At 39.7% G+C, this 23753-nt stretch overlaps 2 protein-coding genes across 2 annotated transcripts; both read left to right on the top strand.

Moving 5' to 3' along the window:
• The first annotated feature begins 980 nt into the window (after positions 1-980).
• Positions 981-3020, top strand: LOC145902898 (betaine--homocysteine S-methyltransferase 1-like). The gene is made up of 6 exons (XM_082990986.1): positions 981-1242; positions 1665-1846; positions 2110-2272; positions 2341-2514; positions 2725-2855; positions 3012-3020. Exons 1-6 carry the CDS (start codon positions 981-983, stop codon positions 3018-3020), a joined length of 921 nt encoding a protein of 306 aa, XP_082847112.1.
• Positions 3021-3550: 530 nt separating this feature from the next.
• LOC145901970 (ephrin type-A receptor 4-like) lies at positions 3551-23542 on the top strand. The gene is made up of 21 exons (XM_082989795.1): positions 3551-3749; positions 4104-4171; positions 4523-4641; positions 4924-5181; positions 5419-5615; positions 5810-5914; positions 9911-10105; positions 10851-10959; positions 11741-11903; positions 14601-14682; positions 17929-18110; positions 18302-18428; positions 18560-18671; positions 18867-18958; positions 19030-19152; positions 19489-19671; positions 20784-20845; positions 21204-21413; positions 21542-21736; positions 22301-22473; positions 22673-23542. Exons 1-21 carry the CDS (start codon positions 3659-3661, stop codon positions 22692-22694), a joined length of 2868 nt encoding a protein of 955 aa, XP_082845921.1. The 5' UTR covers positions 3551-3658; the 3' UTR covers positions 22695-23542.
• The last annotated feature ends 211 nt before the right edge of the window (positions 23543-23753 follow it).

Below are 23753 nucleotides of genomic sequence, written 5' to 3'. Positions count from 1 at the left end.
CTGACGAGAACTCGGCTACGATTAACTTATTATGCTACATAATGAACTGGACGTGTTGGGTGAAGTCGTTACCGCATGCGTTAGATTTTGGACTACATCTTGTCTCGGACGCATATTCCGCTGCGTACGGAATGATTTTTAGTCACCACAACCTGGGATTTCCTCGATACAGACGGTGTCAATACCCAAGTCAAAAATTCAGCGTGTTTTCGTCAAAGTCGGCGTTCTTTAAGCCATTCTTTGCTATGATGTCCGAAGTATCCCCGACCACATAACGACAAAAAAATAAAAAAAATATGGCCGTATTGCTAAACATTAGTCAAATTTATCCATGATAAGAATACGTATTTAAACGTGGGATTTCCAGTGCATCGTTCTGATGGCGTTGGTCCAAATCCGTTTCAACGCAAGCTTACGCTTAAAAAAATTTTGCCTTCGTCTGTTTGCCTTGCAACTCGATACGCCTCAGTGGTTATGCTTGCAACGTCTTTTAAATCATTTACCAGGCAGAGCGAAATAAAAATGTTTGGAGAGCGTGCTTGAGCGTTACGAGTACTGTAAGCTTTTCAATTAAAAGCAATATCAAATGCCCTCATTACGTTCATAGACTTAAAAAAGTATTCTTGATGAGGGCAAGTCTTATTATCAGGGTGACCACTGGCCAGGACTAAAAATATAGGAACGCTGTAGTTTGACAACGAAATTGTATTTCAGAAACTATGCCTGATTTCAGAGGACATTGTATAGTGTGGGTCTAGATTTTTTTAAATCCTAGGCCACTAATAATCCGTATTAAGTCCAAAATAAGCACAAATCTTAACAAATCCAACGCGTTACTTTCCCACATTTTATGAGCTGCCTTTACCGTGCAAAACTGTTTCTGGTATTTGCACTAATTTCCTATGTTGATTTCATCTTGTAAGACAAAACAGAATAGAGTTGATTGCTTTTGGATATAAACAAACGAAAATCTTTCCAAAATGTCTAAAAGGACGAGAAAGGGGATTTTGGAGAGACTAAAGGAAGGTCCAGTTATTGGGGATGGAAGCATGTGTGTAACGCTTGAAAAACGTGGATATTGTTCTGCTGGACCATGGACACCTGAAGCGTGTGTACTTTACCCGGAGGCAGTTCGTCAGTTGCTCAGGGAATATGTGAGGGCTGGATCGGACGTCGTGCAAACACCAAGTTTTTACTGCAGCGAGGGTAAACTAAAAAGTGCTAATGTTAAACTAACGGTAAGTTTTCAAACGTGGAAGTTGCTACTAAATACAAATGTATCTGTACATTCAACTGCAGGCCTAACGTGATATAATAAACATGCTTACACATGTACAAACTGATAAATACAGTCCTTTACCGCACAGTGCTTTATATTCTGTCAGTTTAGAACGAAAGTATAGGTGAGGTTAATTTATAAATTTAGGTATCCATTAATCCTTTGTGTCATAACGTATTTTTCACGAAGATATGTTTTAGAAATTTGCAATAATCCTATTTCAATTCTGTACCGTTTTCATTCGTTCATTCCAAAATTTAAAAAAATGCGTCCATCGTCCGACTTTTCAGGTCCAAGCTTTGATAAAATCGTGCTCAAAATCACAGACTTTGCTACATTGCGTCCTTATTTAAAAAAAAAGTTTTAAATAAATTTGATCTTGCAGTGAACAAAGCAGCTTGTGATATTGCTCGTGAAATCGCAGACGAAGGTGATGCTTTAGTCTGTGGAGGTCTCTCGCCAGTCGTAAGCTTTGCACAGAAGAAAGGAATTGACGCAGTGAGAAAGGAATTTGAAACTCAACTTCAAGTTTTTATCGATCATGACGTCGATTTTATTCTTGGAGAGGTAAAATTTGACAAATGTCCAATTCCTATTCAAAGGATTTGCCTGAATGTTTTTCACGGATAAAAAATATATTATTAGATTTAGCAACTCCGCGCTAAAAATCAAAATAAAAGAAAACCCAATCGACAATATGAAATTTCCATCCCGGATGTTAAATTGCATCAACAAGGCAAAAATTATTTGTAAACAGCAAATAATTGACAAAAAGAAATTTTAACCACAAAATTAACATTTTTTTCAAAGCTATTATTATCTTGTGGTAGTTTTTCTGGTACATTGAGGAGTTGGAAATCTGCATCGACGTCATGAAAAGAGCGAAAAAGCCCATTGCTGCCACCATGCGGATTAGTCCAATGGGAGACAAAGATGGTGTTTCTGTGGGGGAATGTGCCGTAAGAATGGCCAGGGCGGGAGCCGACATTATCGGTAGAGTTACAATATAAGCTATACATTTAAATTTAGCAATGCATGAAACAGACCCGCTTAATTTTTAGGTCTTAATTGTATGTACGATATCAATACTCACCTTAAGACGTTAAAAATAATGAAGAAAGCATTGGATGAAGCTGATCTACATCCCTACCTGATGTGCCAACCTCTGGGATGGTTATGTCCTGAAGTTGAGAATAATATCTATGGGTATACCGCACTACCGGAAGCACCATTGGGTATGTTAGTTGTTTGTTTAGTGCTGTAATAAAGTTTTCATATCAGCGTGTTGAAATTTGGCTGCTTAAAGGGAAAAAATGCTTCAGTTTCAATTATTTCAGTAACAAGTACGCACTCTTGTTTTTAAATGAGCTGTGAGTAATGTTGGTCGGTGTTTATGCAAAGTAATGCAAATGCTTTTGTACAAAATGTACGTCATATATATACAGCTTTGGATCAGCGAACTATCACTCGAATTGATGCCCACAAATTTGCGAGGGAAGCTCATAACATTGGAGTTAGATATATTGGAGGATGTTGTGGAATTGAACCTCATCATATAAGAGCTTTTGCCCACGAGGTAATCTATTATATTATCTCTTAAATGTGCCATGTGAAGACGATCTTGTGAACTTAGACTATACGATCAATTAAACTGCGCTCACAGAACAGCTTTCTGAATCTCCTAGATCCAACCTCAGCTTTTATAAATCTATAATTAAATCGAATTCTTAAGACTCCCTAACCTGTCGCACGACTCCCAGTTTTTCGTTCACAACCAGCTGTTGTTACATCCTCTAGCTGTTGTTACATCCTCTATACGGTTTCAGCTGTTGTTACATCCTCTATACGGCAGAAGAGAGTCAAAAACATCATTGTTACGCTTGATTGAGCAGACGCGTGCCTGATAATTTTTTTTCGAAACGCAAGGTGGTCTCCACAAGCGATTGCTTCAGAGAAGCGCCGACAGAACGATTACATGTTGGAGAGCGATGAGATGCGTTGTGTTTTAGGGCAAGCAGCAAAATAGTACTCGCAGGACTGTGTGCCAGTCACATTTTAGCCAGTTTTATGAATGAAGTGCAGTTTCTGTGACTGTGACACATATTTTCGACCCATTTATTTAGTATTTCCTGTCATATGTGTTACTCACAGTGTAAACAATGCAACGTTACGGAAAACGTTCGTAGTTCGTCGTTGATTTTGACATCTATTGTGTGCTCAAATACACGGGCTTCTCGTTGTATCTCAACTTTTCTGTATTTGCACAGTTAAGCAAGCCTACCAGCATTTTACTGTCATTTTGCCTGAAAAAGATCAAAGATCAGATCAAGCACAGCGCCAAGGCACCTCAGAAATCGTGGATTGTATTTGTAGGCTACAATGAACGTTTTCACCTTTAATACGCTTGGATTTGCGTTGAAGTTTTTATTGCTGTTATTTCAACATGTTCTTACGGTCAGAGCAAATATCGGTAAGTTTTGCTATTTTTACTGTGTTGTGATTTAAAAAAAAACTTGTATGTTGGTTTGGTAACGCGACGGTGCATTACTATTAGGTATAGAAGAAAACAATTTGACATAAACTACCTTCAAGGCAACACAAGTCTAATGTTTACATGGTTATGATATAAAATTTGAGCACCAGCATAAACGGTTGCTTCGCATGACTGGTTTTCCTATTTCGCCCAACATTCTTCGGGTCTGGACCGGTTTAGGCTAAAATAAGCAAACATGGTCCCAGTGTACACATTCGCGATCTTTTACTATGGTTGGCATGCGGAGGCCACATCACTATAATTAAAATAAACAACACTCTGTCTTTGCAGAGGAATTATATGACACAAAATCTCGCACCAGCGATCTGCTGTGGACAAAATACCCGGAACGTGGCGGGGTAAGTGTTTTGATCGAACAAATGAAGCAGCGTGGTTTTGCCGCATGAATGGGCGTGTCGCAAGCGGCGGAACAATGTGTGCCGTGAGAAATGCTTTTATTGCCTCGCAGCGTATCATTAGGTTAATTAGAGCAGTAAATTTGTGGAAGGACATATTGAAATGTTGACGTTAATCTGAAAACTAACTTTGTGTAGAGAGGCAAACTGTAACGTAACAAGTGACCAATATTTTTGCAAACAGAAACTTTATTGCATTGAAAAGTGCTGTAATGTCAAGCCACATCTTTGCCGATAAAAGATTTTTTGAATCCGAATTCTTCGATAAAATATTTTTAATTCACATTTCTTCAGTGGGAGGAATTAACAGGATTAAGCCTTAAGCAAGACTCCATTCGATATCACCAAGTTTGTAACACCGAAGCAAATCCTAATCCCAGCAATTGGATAAGATCTCCCTACATCGAATCCAAGTAAGCGCCACCAAATCTGCCGCTGCTTTGTTTATGGGTTGTTTCCGTCCGTTCCAGATAACAGCTTGACGCGCGGTTTTAAAGGGTCTCTTGCAAAAGTCGCGAGAGAGAAACAAAACCTGTTGCCATCATCGTATCCACAATTTACCGCAAACCAACCTGTTTATTTTTAAAGCCCATTGTTTGGCACTACGCTGTCAACGATATGCTAAAACTATAGAAGATATTTAAAAAGTATGAACAGACAGCCGCCATCACTGAACATCTCTCTTTGAAAATCAGGGGTGCTAAGCGAGCTTATATCGACGTTGAATTTGCCATGGTGAAATGCGAGGAGCTTGATTCCGGATGCAGCGAGACTTTTAATCTGTTTTACTACGAATCGGATAGCGACCAGTCGTCAAGTACATTCCCGCCTTGGCGTGAAAATCCATACGTGAAGATTGACACAATAGCTGCTGGTGAACGATTCAGCAATATCAAGTTCAGCAGAAAACAGGGCATAAATTATAAAACTTGGACACTCGGACCCCTCAAGAAGTAAGTAATTGGTTTATGTTTTCTGAACCCAAAACCTCGTTTCTCTGAAAGTGTTTTGTCCTGTTTTCCTTTCAATATATTAATCACTCACGATCATAGGGTTTATAGGTTGTTGTGTAACTTTTGAATATATATTTTTCGAAATGGCTTCATACATTATTTATTACTTTTTTCGAAATGAAACTATAGAGATAATATCACAAATATTGCGCAAGAAATGTGAATATGTGTTTTCAGGCGCGGATTTTACATCGCTGCACAAGACAAAGGTGCGTGTATGTCTTTAATGAGAGTACGCGTTTATTCCAACTACTGTCCAAATATCACCAACTCCCTCGCTTACTTTTCCCGAACTGTGGCCGGAAATGACGTCGCATCACTGGTAGAAGTGGAAGGAAAATGCGTGGAATACGCGAAAGCAACTAGTTTAACAAGTAATTTATGTTTGTTTAACATTCGAAAAGACCGAATTGTTAATTCGGATAATGAACATCGATTTTACTTTTGCATTGACTCAAAAAGCACAACTTGCACAGAAATTAGTCTTGACGCCGTTTAAATGTCTTCGCGAAAAAGTACAAATTGGAACTTTTAGGACATGGATAAATTAATGTGTTTTTCATCTTAGCGCCTCGTTATTACTGCAACAGCAAGGGCGAGTGGAAGGTGCGGACTGGAGTGTGTCACTGCAAACCCGGTTATCAAGCCAACAGCCTGTTGACCACTTGCGAAGGTACGTCTACTGCTGCCGCTTCTTGTGTAATTATCTACGCCTGTACAGTTAGCGAAGGAATTTCGAGTGGCACTCGATTATCGAAGGTCGTCTTCGAACGTACACATTTTTCAGATAAAAACACATTATTTCTTCGCCACTTATCACGACACGACGCACGCAGACCTAATGTCGAAAATACATTCTTTGCCTGGATAGTTGTTCATTGTATCCTGGTGGCAATCTATGGCAATTTCCACTTCATCCCGTTTGATGTTTGTTTAAAGCAAAGCGCTTAAGATTTCGCTTTGCGATTATCGCACTAGCAGTTTATAATATTCCTCCTATTTTCCTCCGTTTGTAGTTTAACCTTCACAAATGGTGAGCTATTTTCTTAGCATGATAGCCATCGCGTATTCCACTTTATTTGTTCTTTAGTTCACGCCTATCAAATATGGCGTAACATGATAAACCAAAACCTCTAGATACTTTTGGCGACAAGGTCCGTGAAGCCCTAACTAAAATACAATGGTCATGCTTGCTTAAGATTTACCGAATAGGACGCACATAAAATCCTCTTATTATATGCGAATTGTTGGAGATTGTGCAGACTTGTCCGGGCATGATCAGGCACAGCAAGGCTCGTCGCAAAACTCTTGTGTATGTTGGACACCGAAGTATCGAAATCTGTTCCTTGAAACGCGAGATTTTTCCCACTTAGTTAACATTCCTTTCCAATGGGTTGGGTTTTTTTACTTTTAATCACGAAACTCGCACAAGTCAAGTGGTGCGTTTCCCTTCCCTCGATTCAGCTGGCTTAAACGACGCCCACTGTCAAGAAAGGAGTTCAATTTCGTCACTAAATCCCTTCTTCAGGTCGTTTTACTTGATATTGCCTTTTACATTGTTTACCAGTAGTAAATACTACGTTCTGAAGTTATGCCGTTGTATTCGGTTAAGGCGTGTATATTGCAAGAAAAAAAATTCTTTGTGATGCTTTAAGGTTGTTTGTTGGTTCCTTTAGTTATTGACTAATTAACCGGTTCACGCGTTATTTATTGTGGACTTTAGTGTTTCTTTTCCTGATGCCAAACGACTACCGCCCAAACTAAGCCCAATTCAGAGGTCATTAAAAACGTTGGTTATAAAAAAAAACACCCAGTCACTTTCCCATGGACCCCCGCTTGCGACACCATGGTGTCACGCGCCAGAAACTCAATCCCTTCCGCCGCTATATTAGCGTCACCTGTTTACACGCGTCTCGACCCCTCTCCACTTCCAAACAATGCTTGATAGGAGATCAACGTTTAACACAAAGCGACGCTATGTCTTGATATGACGGCGAAAGACCTGTTTCTCCATGGCCTAGGTTCTGATGACCGTATCAACAAATAGCTCAACGTGGAATTTTGTGTCTGGTGTGGCGACTGTGTGTAGCTTGTTGGCGACACTTTCACTTTGTCGCCTTAGGAATTCGTTTGCTTTTACAAGCGTCTGGCTAATCCTTTGTTGACGCGGAGTGTTTTGTGAAGATTGAAGCCCAAGCCAAATAAAACTACCACTTTAAGTACATCCTTAATGCAACTTTGCAAAAAACCCTTGCTTTAGCCTTTTTGATATGTGCCCGACCCACCACCAACTCATATCCTAATGCACTGGCGACAAATTCACACCCGCTTTCGGAACCCGTTCCTTTGATGATAATTACGGAGGCGCAGGCTTCGCTTGAAAGCCCCTGCAAACCCCATGCGACCAAACTGTTGAGCGTAACTGCGGACTCGTCTTTTCAACTTCACTTGGCCAAAGCGAATTCCCAGGCCTACTTTCAAACGTAGTTGACTCTGATGGGACATTTTCAGGCTTTTGCTTCAAAATATCGCAAATGTCTCAGAGTTGCAATGGAATTGTTTAAATCTCTGCGCCCTTTTTTGTCTGGAAATTTCTAGGCTTTTGTCAAAACCTGAAAACAAAATTTCTTAGAATATTAAAAATATGGCGGTATGTCATATTTACCTTGACATACTATATTTGGCAACACTTGTTGGTGGTTGCTTGGGAAGTGGATTCTTGTATGTGTGCGTGCTCAATGACATGACTTGTTTCCACATGAGCGATTTACACTCCCGAAGCGATCTATATCAGCCAAAACACGTACACATGTGTTTCCTTGGTAACACGAACCCGCGGCAAACCGCTAACTTGTCTCATTCCTTCACATAATTGTCACAAGCCGCCCTTGTTACGTCATAAACGGTCTCAGACAATCCGTCTCGATACAAGCCCAAGTATGTTTCTGTAGCCCCTGGTGAAGCGAAAGGAGTTTAATTTCGGTGATGTAATGCCACACAAGTGGGTGAGATAGGAAAGCTTCAAGGGCGCCGTGCTAATGTTGTTTTAGGTTTTAGTGCTTATCGTTGACGCCCGATCACCGCCGTCGTAGTTATCGCATGGTGCGCCGACTTATATCGCAATACACGCACTGTTGCATCGATCTTATCTTTTTCCACAAAAGCTTGTTGCCTGGTTTCATTTCTTGTTGCGTTTTAACAAGCAACAAAACATGTTGTCCGGTCTTGAACTGAACTCATGCGACCGCAGACGTGAAAATATGGATTTTCATTTAAATATTCGCGCCCGTCTCGCAATTCTTTACGCGGAACTTGTTTCAATGCTTCAGGTGGGCTTGTCAACAGTTCGCAATATATCATGACATTTACATTGAAAGAAAATTTCGACACTCCTGGCTGTCGACACCTTATGTAATAAACCGCCAATTTGATTCGCTGGAGCTACTTGTGGTGATATTTTTGTCCTTTCCAAGCGCGTTGCAACGGAACACATTGGCTTCATTCAAAAAACAATAAACAAGCTTGAAATTGGAATTTCACGAACTTAGTTTCTTTAAAGCACTCTGTTTCGAACTTAAAACAAAAAACATGTTTAATATAAATAATTAATATTATCTCCTATTGGCATAATATTTTTTGATGCAGTTTCGGACACTAATGTACTATCACCGTGACACGACTTTCGTCCATGAAACATTAAATCCATGGAGTAAAATTAATAACTGTATCACAACATAACATCGTCTTGCCGGGCACGGAACCGAGGTCTTTGAGTAGCGGTAGCAAATGCGACAGCAAATCGATGACTGGTAGAAATACACACACGCCTATTCAAACCCCTTTCGCTCGAAGCAACCCAGCACGCCAAACCACATCAGAAAACTAACTGGAATCATGTAGACGTGGCGGAAGCGATTTAATTCTCGACGCGTCACGCGTGTCCTGGTGTCGTTGACCCCGAACTGACCGACAGGTCGCAGCTTCGGTGCTCTTGAAAACCTGAAGCAAATATTTGTTGCCATCTGACACCCATCACTTGTCACATACCACTCGGAAAGAAAATATTTGTCGCACCTGAAGCCTGTTTCCATGCCCACTTATCTTTTGTAGTGGTTTCCATGACCGAAAAGAAGACCTTTAAAACTGCATTGGTTCAAGAACGATACAATCAACGTATCGCATAAACTAAACAAGCAGCCAATAAGTAAACTTCATATTTTGTCTCGGAGTTTAACTTGAAAAAAACACACACAAATAACAAGCGAAATAAATATTCAAACATTTTTACTGTTAATTTTATCAGTACATTGCATAACTCCACTTACGTATATTATTTGACACTCACACATTTAATGTAAAATGTGCATTTTTAAACTTGTCCGTGTTATGACAGGTTGTGGACACATTAGCAAGAGTAGTGCTTAAAGTTTTATAGCCATCTCTTCTCACACGTTTCTCAGCCTGGGATAAGTTGTTCATCATTGCTTCAAGAGCTTTATGATAGTGACCAGCAACTTAACAGTCAGTCCTCGATTAATTTCTACCCAGGAGGATGGCAATTAAGTTTTGCGACCAATCCTTTTGAAGTTCCCAATTGTGTGTTATAACGCTCCCAGTAGTGCGTTTTGCTCATAGGATTAATTTGCAACAACCTTAATCTCTTTTGCAGTATGCGGTTTGGGCAAGTACAAGAGCTTCCACGGCAACGAGGAATGTGCGCAATGCCCTGCACACAGTATTAGCGCTGGGGTTACTGCCACGCAGAGCTCGTCGCCAGGAAACATGAAGGCGGCTTCACACTTCTGCGTCTGTGAACCGGGTTACTACAGAACGCCACTCGAAGACATCCATTTCCCATGCACAAGTGTGTATTAACAATCGACTTTTTTAACTCTATGTCCACACAATTTTGTTCCACTGATATTAGTGTTTCGTTTTTTTTGTAGACATGAATGAAAGTTCCCATTTGTGCTAAGTAGTGGCAAGGCCACTTAAATGGGTCGTTTCAGGGTTACCCTTCCAAGTGCTTGGCAAATATGCCGACCGAACCGGCTAATGTATTTGCCATTATTCATCGCCACAATTTCCAAGTAAAGTTCGACACTAAACTGACTTCACTTATCTGTAGGCTATATAACATGTTTGTTGCGAAGTTCAAAACGTACTCAATAACCCTCGATTTTGATAATAAACGTCAAAACAGAAACTGAATGTATTTTAAGAAACCATGTAACCAATCGTCGTTACTAACAACACATATATGCCAAACAATAAGTATGTTCTTACAATCCCACGACACACTCAGACAAATCCGTTTACACTATTTTCTGTGGCCAATACAACGAAGTTCTGTGTTATCGTTAAATCTCTTTCAACCGACTGTGTTTGTCATTTAAATAATGTAAGTATGTTGTCTTCATGTTAAAACGAACCGTTGTGTTTACCGCAACATTGCAAAAAACATGACAATGCCGTGCGCGGTTTTTCCACAACAGTCACGGATGTGATGGGTGGATGGTTTCGTTGTGTGGTTAAAATTGGGAAGTTTAGGCATATGATCCTAACTATTGTGACTTTGAAAGTATTTTAAAGATTTGTTTTATCTACAGAACCCCCAACTGAACCTACCAACGTCAGTTTCCACGTGAATGAAAGTACACTCATACTTAGTTGGGGATCACCTCTTAACGACGGGGGTAGAAGCGATTTATATTACAAGTGAGAAAGTTGAACAAAAATATATTGGTTTGTCTTGATGGCCTATTCTGTTGTTTGTTAGGTAATTTGGTCAAGGTTTGATTTGTATTGATTTCGATTTACCTGCCCTTTTTCCCTTTCTAAACCAGACAACGTTTATTCTTAATTAACCATGCACCGTATGGAGAGAAAATGTGATTTGTCAGAAACATATTTTTAATGTATAACTTTTATTTGTGTTCAAATATTGCAACAAAAAAAATCGAATTTTAATGTTAAGACAATAAGTTATATTTGTTTTCTATGCACATAAGTGATGATAAATTTTCACGCATGGCTTGTCCTCCTACTAGGTTCTTGTTGATGGATTTTAAGAGTTAAAAATCGCCGAAAATTGCTGTGGCAAGTTGTACTTGCAATTTTCCACCGCGAATGTACTGCCAGTGTGTGTTTGGCAGAATGCGAGCGGGGATTAAATTGATAACGAGTATTTTTCTAACCTTCTTGTCATCCACCAGAAAGCACTTGACATTTGCGTTGTGCTGATAATTCACTTTTTAACCTAAAAAATGTGAGAATCTTTTTATATTTGTTGATTTTTTAGACATCGGCAACTCATTTTGTATTTTTGTAAACGTAAATTTCGTCTAGTTTTGCAACTTTGGCAATTTGGAACAATTAGGCTAATTAAAAAAAAACTTTCCATTATGTTTGTGAGAGGTTTCTTGTTTTCTTTACTATATTACAAAACGTGATTCACTTTTATACACTTTGTGCTTTTACAATTAATTTTCATTTCCAGTGTTACATGTGACCTATGTGAATCTGTGTCAACTGAAAATAACAATCCTGAAAATTGCAACCCGTGCCAATCGACCGTTGTTTACAATCCAAAACCCCACATGATGTTGGGGTCAGAGTTAAAGGTGACCGGCCTCAAACCATTCTCCAATTATCGATTCCAGGTAAAAATAGTCTTCCATGAAAAAATGAAAGTGTAATTATTTTTTATCTGGTTTATTTTCATTATTCCTGTTCCAAATGTAATGCACTCGATTTAAACGCAACTATCTTCATTGTCAAATAAGAGAGTTCAACCATGGCAATGTGATTAATATGTATTATCTTCCGGCCCCGGCTGCTGTAATGTTGAGAAAATCAGTGGTGTGTTGTTTGTTTTCGCCATCTCTCGTCTCATGGGATTTCGAGTATATTGATGATCTCAGCATCCACCAAAACATTCCACACGTCTCGAGTGATCAAATCACGACCACAGGCACTCTGTAAGCGAACTCGTCGCAGTGCAGTAGAGTTCGTCCACAGCAGATAAACTAGTTTCGATTCCTGTATTAATAGTTAATTACCTGACTATGTGGGGAAGGACGATTTTGGGTTCACGTAAATGCGTTCCACCAACATGGAAGGAAATTGCCATCGTCAATTTTCTTTTAGCGTTCTCTCACTGTCCATTTGCGAGTTGCCGGTTCATTACCTGCACACACTCAACATGTATAATTTATTGCGACGAGGGAGTGCCGGTGTTGTTAAAATGTGTTTTAAACTTCAACAAACGTGTCAGATGTCGCTTGGTGTTGGTTAATTTTGCATGCCACAAAATTTACTGATTTTCGGTAGTCGACTTTTAACACAGATAAAAGTTACGAACGAAATTTTTCTTGGAATGTTAGTAAAATTATAAAAAAAATCACTTGTTTCGAAAAGCAAATTTTACATTTCACTTCTTCAATGACGTTTTTTCTAAAGCAAAATCAATTTACGTTGAGAGGTAAGGTCAAACACAGGACCATAGTTCGGCCTGCGCAAGGCTCATGGTTTGTAGGATATGCCGAATACAGCCTTTTTTTTTAACTGTTAAATAATTCCCAATTGCGGCTGCCATGCTGTGTGCACCCAAGTGTGCCTCACTTTGGTTGAGTTTTTGCATATTTAAGCAGAAGTGAGTGGATCCCAGCTGAAACCACCACACGTGGACAATAAAACAAACAAGGGTGATAGGCTGCAGTGTAAACCGATCATTACAGCGACACCATCAAAAAAAAATAATAAAAAACAAAAACGGTGGGAAAGTTAACAGGGTTTTGCGGACAGGACGACTTGCTACCAATTTATTAGTTGCAATTTTTTGTGGCGATTATTGCCACATGAAGCAATATTGCCTGACCCACTCCCTGCGACGTCGGTAATTTCGGGAACGAAGCAGCGGTTGAAATCAATAAAACAATAACCGGTATTGCAAGCAACATATGCCACCTGTCCTTTACCTTCATACCAAATCATGGCTGAAATTTTACGAATGTATGCGACCTGTATCTGTATATATCAACCACATCACAGCATATGCGATTTAAAAATTGCTTGGTTGGCTCAAATTAACTTACGAAAAGATTCTGACAAACTTTGAAGCTGTATATGTGATAGGAAATATGTTCGGGTCAGCATGAGTTAAACTGGCAATTTTAGAACTGTCAACAAAACACACTTGAATAAGTAAATCGGTATAATTGGAGCAGAAATGAACGATTCTTTTTACTAATCTCAACTGATGAGTTAGTCACAAATATCGATAGCCGTCATTCTTGTTAATCAAGTTGTTGCACGTATATCGACGTAGACCTGTAGGTGTTGAATGCTTTGAACGATTTAAAACACTCAACAACAATACTTAATCTCCATACGTTTTAAAAAAGCGGCTGTAAATATCAGTTTACATTATTTTGTAGGTTTGCTGACTTCGGTTTTGTGGATGAAAAAATAAAAAAAATTAAATATTATTAGTAAAGGCTTCTAATGTATTTTTAAAAAAATTTTCGTAATTTCCTCCCCGGCATGTCCTGAGCGGGTGGTTGAAGGTTAACATTCCTTTCCACGGGAGTGACACGACATAACTTGTCGCCGATCCATACCCCTTCGATTTACTAATCGCGCGCGGAACTCCTTACGCTTTGTCTAATCTCCTGCACATAAAATATTGATGCTATAGCGGTAACTAAAATACCTCTTATAAATCGCCGGTTGGACGTCCAGGTCGGGCGACGTGTCTCCCTGATCGAGTTGGCTTGGGTTTAAGCGACGCGTAGTTGCTCAGAACTTGACTTACTCAATCCATCACCTTCGCGCCGTGATTAGATTTGAAGTCAATTGAGCAACGGATCGACTAAACGAATTTCCGTTGAACCGGCCAAACCGCGTATACCGACTGCATCAAGTGCTATATACACGTGTAGAAGCGTTCATGCGCTTAACTGAATTAGAAAAAAACCTTTCATTATTTAACAGCCCCACAGGTCGTTATTTAATTACACGTTTCTTTTGATGTTGCCAGTTATATTTAATCCCGTATCACACTAAGACGGTATTTTTAATACCACCGGCGAAGCTCAAACAATCCTGTTACGTCCGTCGTCCCCGCAGGTCTTTGCATTATTTACCGCATATACGTCTTGTTGATCCTGTTTGTCTGATAGAGGGCGCATTAATAGGCTTACTAGGTGACGTGATCACAGCAGGGTAAGTGCATTAAACAATCTAGCTTTCTGCCATCTGACACATACGGGAACCACCTTGCACAAGTACGCTGTGGTATTACATGAATTCCGGCCCCATATGCCAGACGGGTGGTTAATCACTTCTATGTTGAACAGGTTTTCGCGATGAATGGTGTTACCCCGTCCAGTGAAACTGCTCCAGCACGCGCTCTAGTGTTAATCGTCACAGAAGAAGCAGGTAAGACAATCAACCAATTACTGAGCTTTTCTTGTTTGCAAACACAATAATTAAATAAGCACTATAGGCTCTTGCAAACCGATGCATAAATATTTCAGTCGTTCTTATCACATCTCGTTAAGAGTTAAAAGTTGGCGTTTCAGGCTTTTGTGTCAGTGGTCGTGTCTTGAACGTAGCATTACAGAAGTAGAATTCAAATCCTCGGATTATTTGAAAGTTTAATGCATGTTCACGTTGGTCCGAATGTCGCTTACTTATTTTTGGTTTCGCTCGCGCGGCGAGTTTTGCTAATCCGACATCTTCATTGCACTCGCGCGTGCTGATTTTTCGCGACGCAAATCGCCAGAACGTGACGGATTTGCTTAAAGATATAACTGGAAACAAACTCATAATCCCTGCCTTAGCGACACTCTATACGCGCTGCCAAGTTCGCGTGTCACCTGAGAAATCTAACGGATTATAAAGTGGGGCCTGATTTTCTTTCATTGATGATAGAAGTCCACATTCTTGTTTTTGCGTGACGTGAAGGTGCATTATACGTGTGCGTGGGTGGTTTTACGCTTATATTGTAATATTAGCTTGCAGGGCGTTTGAATATTGCATATGCGGAGTTCGCCCCTGGGTTAATCGGATTTTCTTCGTGCAACTCTGTTGATAGTGTAAGCGCGAAAAGGGCTTGCGCAGCCTTGCTTGCTGCGTTCAGCAGCGTCGCACCGGATTAAACCGGTCAAAACCGCTTGAGGCCCAACAATGCGACTGTTTGTTTAAGTCCGGCAATGCAGACGGACACCTGACGTGTTCATCGAATTTAAATGTTTTTCTTGTTTTAGTTTCCAATTATTAACTTTCTTCATCCCGTCACGTTGTTTGAATATTTTTCCAAGAGTTTGGACCCGAAATATTTAATTACGCGATTCCATTTTGTAGTGCTTTTCTCAGACACACATGAATTTTGAACCTCTCCGTTACTTTGACTTAATGTATTGTTGTCCCTGAAAGACATGGCACCAGTTGTCCTGCGATAACCTTCAGCATCAGCATGTTTGTCAGTACATCGTTTTATTACCTCATAGGGCAAAGCGGAAAAACGCGTCGTATCTGCAGTTGTTGTAACCACCCACTCTCAGATAAGACGACCGCGCATATTTCTTCATTTCGCAGTATCCTCTCGGTATGTGACGACCTCAAACACGGGAATGAAGCCTCGCTCTTGCTTCATATTTGCGGTATAAAGTTGAAGTGCTTCATCACGGCACGATCGTATCAGTGTGCATAGTTTGAATTCTGCTTGTCCCTTTTCATCTGATCTTTATCTTCGCGAAGCTTTAAATAAATATTTGATCCAAAGTACATAAATAGACAGGTCGAATTTTTATGTTTGGTTTTATCGGCAAAAGAAAATTGCAATTGTTCTTTAATTTGCCTACAAGATAAAACACACGTTTTGAATATTTACATTATTACATTTTGATGCCACAAAGTTTGCATTACTCACCACCCAATTGCAACAACCAAATGCTTGCCCATCCAAGGCTGAAGTCGAAGTTATGGCGCGTGCAGTGAACCAACCACCAAAGCACGACCTTAAAAGCGACTTTTCGCAACCGATTGTTTTGAAATGTTTGGCAAAGCTTCAGTTGTGTGGGAAGGTACGCTCAGTATACCATGATGATCTGCGTTTTCAGACGTAAACAGCCGGGTCATTGTCGATGTTCTAGGTCACCAACCCACTGGGTTTTGCAACTGTTAAAGAAGGGGTTAAATTACAAAGGCCCCTTGTTCAAAATGCCTTGTTTAAGCGACTTGTTGCAAAGTTGTTGGGTCCTCCTCACTCTCAGTTGGTTGATCTTTGCGTTTGCATTCCTTGGTTCAATGCTCACTTGTGAGGCTTGTTGAATCATAACAGGCACGTCCGTGGAGAGGGAGTTTTGCTAGTGTTAACATTAATTAATACCCTTATATATAGTAGGTATAGGGATGTTTGTTTGATTTAGAACTCAATTCATATGTCATTCAGAACTTCTATATATGATCTATTCGTTCTCTAATAGTTTTTGTTTCAAAATGCTTTGTGCTTTCTATTAATGTTGGATAAAAATATGATCAACTTGCGATGAAAACACCAAATCATAAATTCTTACAAAATATAACGCTGCGTAAGCTTCAAGTTCAAAAGTTTCAAAACTCCAAACAACTCCGGGGTGGCCAAGCGCGTTAGAATGACATTTATTTATCGCTGAACGAAAACCCGAGACGACCGAAGAAGTTAGGAAGTAGCTGCTGGCACAGACAAATGCATTTGAAACCTAATTCCGACGACCGACTCGAAGCCCCGTGAACACTTCATTATGGAAAAGGCTGCTCGCCCAATTAGATTAACTCGTCTTGAAACTGAAACTTTTGTGATAATGTCAAAATAAAACCAAACTGTCTGTGTTACCCAACCCCCGACTCTCAGCCACGTTTCCCACGCCTTTAAGAGACTGAGGTCTGTTCGTTTCTCGATTTTTTTCCTGCGTTTTGCCGGTTCTAATAATAATTATGTGTGAAAAGTATGGGTAAGACTTTGATAACAAAAGTAAAACTAGACAAATAAATACAACCATTAAAATAAACAGGTTATTTTGTCAATTCAATTTTCATTCATAGAACCCTCATTTTGCTCAATGAAATAAAGTTTGTGTCATTGCGAAACATATTTAGGGCAGAACCGTGAACCAATGATCGGGGTGTGATCAGCAGAATGTAAAATTCATTTCACGCATAAAAATTAGGTCAAGGTTCTGTTCGCTTTTCCGGCAGAAATGGTCAATTTGATGGTCAAGACGCGCGTGTTGTGACCAGGAGCTTACAACCGGTTTACGACGGGTGACCTTTTGGAGCTTGCGTGTCATGTGCGTAAGCCCGCGGTATTCGCGTTTGTTTGTTGTTATTTTTCGTCCATCGCGGGAGAACTTTCGAGCTGACACTTTCGCACGGCACGCGACTCTACCGGGTTGGAATGCGATTGCCACCAATATCAGGAGGATAACATCCCAAAATAGAAGCCACGCAAGTGGCCTTTTTTGCTTATTTTTTAAATAAGGCCGAATCCGACCTGAACCGATTAACTATGCTGTTATCAGTAATAAAATGCAATTAACGAGTGAGTGAGAAAGGACAGCATAATTCTGGTAACCCGAAACCTTTTGCTGTAGTATATGATACTGCTGACCCCTGCATTAACTTCCCGTTATCCATTTTCAGCGCCATCCGAGATTTCCAACACCCGCTTGGTTTCCACCTCATCGCATAATTTCACACTCTCGTGGTCTCAACCTCGGCTTCCCAATGGAATTATCACCAAGTACCAAATCTTGTGCGATGACGTAACGAATGGAAAGTTCGCCGCAAGCATAAAGGATGACAAGGCACGACTGACATTCGAGGTTTGTGCAGTATTTTATGCATTTGTTTTGGTCTGCAATTTTATGGGAAGTTATGTCATACAAGTAACAAACATTAAACAAGCTAACGCATAATTTCTTGTCACAAGAAACTTCACCAAAACACATGTTTTTTGACAAGATTCGCCACTGCTTTATTTTGGTCAATATTTACACTATTGAATGTTTTGCAGACAACCAATCGTTCCTTGACAGTAGATGGTTTGATACCAGGACACCTTTATTCTGTGCGTGTGCGTGCAGCGACCTCTGTCGGATACGGACCATTCGGTCATCCAGTCACCGCACGCAGTAAAGAGGGTGAGCGGCTCAGGCTAAAATGATAAACCTTTACGCTGTAATATCACATAAGCAAAAAGATTAACATAAAATATTTTATTTTAATTCATGAATAATTGTTGTTGACGAATATTTTTTTATTTTATAAACAGATCCATCAGCTGGAGATCGAACCTCGTCACCAGTCGCGTTGATTATAGGTGTCGGTGTTGGTGTTTGCGTTGTGGCTCTTGTCATGTCCGCACTTGTCTATTACTACCACAGGTACACTGCTATATCCTTCTGTACATTTACGCTGTTTTGATCCCAACGATTCAGTTATATTCCTGTTTATTTTTCTGCTTCTGTATTTTTGCTAATGGTTGTTGTAAATGAAATAACATGCAGAATATTTTGAAAAATAGTTAAGGAATTGTGCACACAGTTAAATAACCCTATTTTCTGTTTTTTTGTCCACAGACAAAAATCAAAGATCATAGAACGTATGAGCAAAGAATCCACATCTGACGAAAAAATCCCGTTTAACAATTCCAGGGACGACAATTTGATAGGTTTGCATTGTTGATGTTATTTATATCAGTTTGTTACTATTCCCACGATAACATAGGATGTGCTTTCACAGTTAACATCCCGACGAACGGTAATCGGATTTATGTGGAATATCCCGACCCCCATAAAGCAGTTCGTGATTATTCTTGTGAAATAGACATTTCCAGCTTAACAATCGAAGAAACAATTGGGCAAGGTAGGTTTAGATGACAAATTAAATTAAATTGACTTCGCCTCCTTCATTTGTTGGGGGGTAATGTACTATGTACGAGGTATATCAATGATACCGTGTATATAATATTGTCAAACTGTTTGATTTCATGACAAAAATAAAATCAATCGACCAACATTGTTATTTGAAACTTTACTGGGCCCAAAAAATGTCATTTTGGACGGATTACTTTGCGGCCTGGTATTTTATACTTAAACACACTTCAATGTAAACTGTGGCAAAACTTGGTTTCCGTCTTGTGCTTCCGACGGCTCGGTCGATCTTTGATTTATATTCACAAGGTTTTTCTCGATATTTCAGGAGAATTCGGGGAGGTTTGTAGAGGATCATTTCACAGTGGAAGTGACGAAGTTTGTGTTGCTGTGAAGAGATTGAAGCAGGGAGCAGACGCAAAAGATCAACTCAACTTTCTCAAGGAGGCGTCAACAATGGCACAGTTTTCTCATCCGAACGTCGTGCAACTCAAGGGTGTTGTCACCAGAAGTAAGTATATTAAGGTGTTTCCTGCAAACAAATCCACCTACAAACGACATCTTTATTTTCACACTTCCCAATTATTTATTTGTGTATTAACTCTCATTAGGATGGTGACATTTTCTTTCACAATTTCATCTTCTTTACCAATTTAAGTTTGCTTAAACTACCCAATGAATACACAACAAACATGCAACCCTCTTTCGCAATTTCAAAAACCACTCAGGCTCCACATAATCTGTTACGAAACAATCCTAGCTGACCCGTGTCACTGCAGTGAACTTGCGTCGTGGCATTTAAACGCGTCATTGAGTCACGCGTATTTACGCGTTCGTCCAGTGCGACGGCAAGTGCGGCCGAGCGGAAGAAGTTTTCGACCTTATCTGATTGCGAAGCTCCCACAACCTTTCCAACACTGCGAGATTTTTTTGAGCAAATTACTTGATCCGCGTAAGACGCATCTAACCGCCTCGAGGTGTTTGTCCCACAATCGTGACTGACTATGTTGTGAGAGGCGGAAGCGATATTGGTTGATGGCAGACGGTTATCTTCGCCAAAAATCGGGTTCGCACTTTTGGCGACCAAACCAGTTGCAAGGTGAACGGACTTTTGACTGTTTAACCACTCGTCGAACCGTCAACGTGCAATAAGCAAGTCACCGGTATTTATTGATCGTATCGCGATTCCGCAAATACTTACCCTTTCAACAAGTTCATTGATGGACGGAGGGGCGTATACGCAAACTATGCAGCGGGCTATATCAAATATTTTATTGTTTGCGAGCTGAAAATCAGTATTAAACTTGCCTTTGCGCAGCCAATCTACTCAAATATAATTTTCGAGTATTAGTTAAAATGATTCGTATAATCCTGCATAAATTTGGTTGGTAATATCCATTTTTGTTGCAATTCGCAGCTGTGAACTTCCTTTACTACGTGACCAACGTCCAGGTTTCGCTTGATGTGTTTACTTGTACCCGCTCGACACTTAATCCTAACCTAAACTGCTGGCAACTCGCCATTTGATAGCCAGCTTCATCGCACTCAACTTCGCACCTTTACTCTCACTACGTTTTCTTGGAAGTAAACTTGCTTTGACGTTTGTCTGTATGACTTTTGCAGGCCGTCCACAGATGATCGTGACTGAATTCATGGAGAATGGATCACTTGACGTCTTTTTGAAGGTAACCATTTTGACAGCTTCCTTTTCGAATCAACCGTTCGAGGAAATGCGCCAGATTGACCACACGTTTTACCCAATAAGGACAAACCGCGCAAAGAAATTTATTTTGTTGTGTGGCCTTATATCTTTCAGTAAAACCTTTCAGTATCAATTTAAAAGACAAAATTGTGTGGTGGGACGTAAAAGTTTTTCTTTGATCTTGTACGAAAATACCGTCACTAAATGTGGAATAAAAATACAAATATCTCTGCATCCACATTCGTGTTGTAGATGGTGGTTACAATTTGTATATTTTAATTTGTTAGCAATATACTGTAGATAACGACAACATATAATTTTTTAAACACACATTTTTGCAGAAAAACACCGACGCTTTAACGGTTCTTCAACTCATTCAAATGCTGAAAGGCATTGCAAGTGGAATGAGGTATCTTTCCTGTATGAAGTACGTTCATCGCGATCTGGCCGCCAGAAACATTCTGATCAATTCCGACTTAACTTGCAAAGTATCGGATTTCGGGCTTTCAAGGACGTTGGAAAATAATCCACACGCAACTTATACCACCCAGGTAACAGAACCTCAAAGCATCGTATCAATGATAAAGTGCAGCTCTATAAACCATGTTTCCATTGTAACATTTACAGATCACAACACTAACAAGTAAATATTATTTCTGTTGTTGTTCATTACTTATAGGGTGGAAAAATTGCAATCCGCTGGACGGCGCCCGAGTGCATTCGCTTCCGTCAGTTCACGTCGGCAAGTGACGTATGGAGTTACGGCATCGTCATGTGGGAGGTGATGTCATACGGTGAGAAGCCGTATTGGGACATGAGCAACCAGGAAGTCATCGAATCCATTGATGAAGGATACAGGCTACCTGCGCCCTACGTAAGTTGTGAAACGGACCTTGGCAAATACTTAAAATCCTATTCATCGTGTTGTTGACTCGAAAAACTTACAGCTGTTTTGTTATCCTCGCTGCGCTTTGTTATTTTGATAACTTTAACCTTTGAGATTAGTTCAAGTATATTGTGGGAAAGTTGGAAGTTTTAAGTTGTTGTTTTCCACTGTGTCCTCGCGAAAACACGTATACGCTATTGCCACCTCTGATTTAACTGTGGTTAGGAGTGGGCAGTATTAAACTTGCGTTGTTGTCGAGTCACCTGGGTTAATCCCACACCGTAAACGAACAAGAAGTTTCCGCGTTATTACCACACTCGCCCGATTTTGCTTTCAACCTCGATATGCGTCATTCATATGCACCTAGTTTAAATATTATTGTCAGACTTTGGTATTAGGTTTTCCATTTTTGTTCAAAAACGTTTGTTTTTCTCTCTACCTCCGCTCCTCTGCATAATCCTTCATATTTGCTCTCTGTAGAGGTTGGATTATTAGCTTAGGTTAACTTTTGCGATCCCAAACAAACCGGTAAAATTCGTAATGTTTTTGTAGAACTGTCCAATCTGCCTTCACCAACTGATGGTTGAATGTTGGGCATTCGATGCAAAGAATCGTCCCAACATGAATAATATTTACCAACGGCTCGAAATGTTGCTCGAATCTCCAGCAAATCTAACAGAGAGAAGTCAAGAGCAACCAACGACACCAACCACCGATTCGGCAATGTAAGCTTAAGGGCGATCGTAATATATACATACATATATATATAATATGGACACACAAACGACGTTGTTTTCATTTCAACTGGTGCGCTTACGGTTGTATTTTTAGCCAGTGCATAGTTTCGATGAAACGATGTGATTAACGCCACTTCCACCTTGTCTTACGATGAAACATCAGATTGATTTTTTTCTATTTTCTAAGGTCCATCAGCATACCCGCATAATAAGCTCAAAGGTGACGTCACTCTCGAAACTTACTCGCACATTGCAAGTGTAGGTAATTGATTGGGGAGAGACAGAAACCGCTGTTTCCACTGAAAGTTCACTTTCGCGCTGTTTCCGTCTTCCCTTGTTGTTCCTTTGTTACAAAATACTATAATTATAGTATAGTAAATATAGTATAAACATGTTAACATGTACAGGAAACCAAATTGTAAGTTGAAGCTGTGATGATATTATTATTGCAAAAATTGCTTTGACGATATGATAACGTATCTTATCGAATTACCTATCCAAACAATGAAATATACATCGCGTGTACACTTATATAAACTCAGGCTATGAGGTATTTATACGTATAACACATCTGATGCATGCTGCGATAATACAGCGTCGACTCTATAGACTCTATACAAAGCCGAAATTGTTTGTTCTTGTGATTTGACTGCGTTAATTTTCCCACCACTGCCTGTACAGATATTTTCTCGCGTTAAACAAGATTTTGATAACCTGTTGATTTTAGCCGTCCTCGTTAAAACACAAACAGCTTCTCCGTAAACCGGGCAGCAAATTTTATTGCTTCAAAACAACTTTACATTTCATACTACTTTTACATGTAAGTCGTATTTAATGTAATATTTTGGTTGTAATCAGTTAAATTACATTCTTACGTTTGCTTATTGTTGCGTGTTGGAACATTTTCCGGCACCAGCATTTAAAAGTTTGCGCCGATATTTTCTTTTTTTCTCGTTATTCATATGTTTGAATACGTTCGTTTATTTATTTGTCACATTGGTTTGTGGCGCAAACTTTTTGTGTTTCTTATTCTCTCAAAATACACTTTTGTTACCACTGATAATAACCGTTTGATTTAATATTAAACAAACACAGACAGAGTCGTAAGGTTGCAACACCGTTTTTACGGTTATTAAGTTACCAACAGAAAGCGAGTGACTGACAAAGAACAGAAAACAACAATGACAAGATACGCTAGACGTTGTAAACTGTTAGTTGTCGTTGATGCTGTTTCATTTTTGTGCTAATTAGTGGTTTTGTTTTTCCGA

This window comes from Ascidia mentula, chromosome 5 (assembly GCF_947561715.1).
Source record: "Ascidia mentula chromosome 5, kaAscMent1.1, whole genome shotgun sequence".
Taxonomy (NCBI): domain Eukaryota; kingdom Metazoa; phylum Chordata; class Ascidiacea; order Phlebobranchia; family Ascidiidae; genus Ascidia; species Ascidia mentula.
This window is presented reverse-complemented; position numbering and strand designations above follow the sequence as displayed.

Bases quoted from the DNA above. Each gene is read 5' to 3' on its own strand.
- LOC145902898 (XM_082990986.1), top strand. From the start codon at position 981: ATGTCTAAAAGGACGAGAAAGGGGATTTTGGAGAGACTAAAGGAAGGT. The intron at 1,243-1,664 runs GTTTTCAAACGT...TTGATCTTGCAG, and splicing joins TAATGTTAAACTAACGGTAA to TGAACAAAGCAGCTTGTGAT. The intron at 2,515-2,724 runs GTATGTTAGTTG...ATATATATACAG, and splicing joins ACTACCGGAAGCACCATTGG to CTTTGGATCAGCGAACTATC.
- LOC145901970 (XM_082989795.1), top strand. From the start codon at position 3,659: ATGAACGTTTTCACCTTTAATACGCTTGGATTTGCGTTGAAGTTTTTA. The intron at 4,642-4,923 runs GTAAGCGCCACC...TTTGAAAATCAG, and splicing joins TCTCCCTACATCGAATCCAA to GGGTGCTAAGCGAGCTTATA. The intron at 10,106-10,850 runs GTGTGTATTAAC...TTTTATCTACAG, and splicing joins CATCCATTTCCCATGCACAA to AACCCCCAACTGAACCTACC.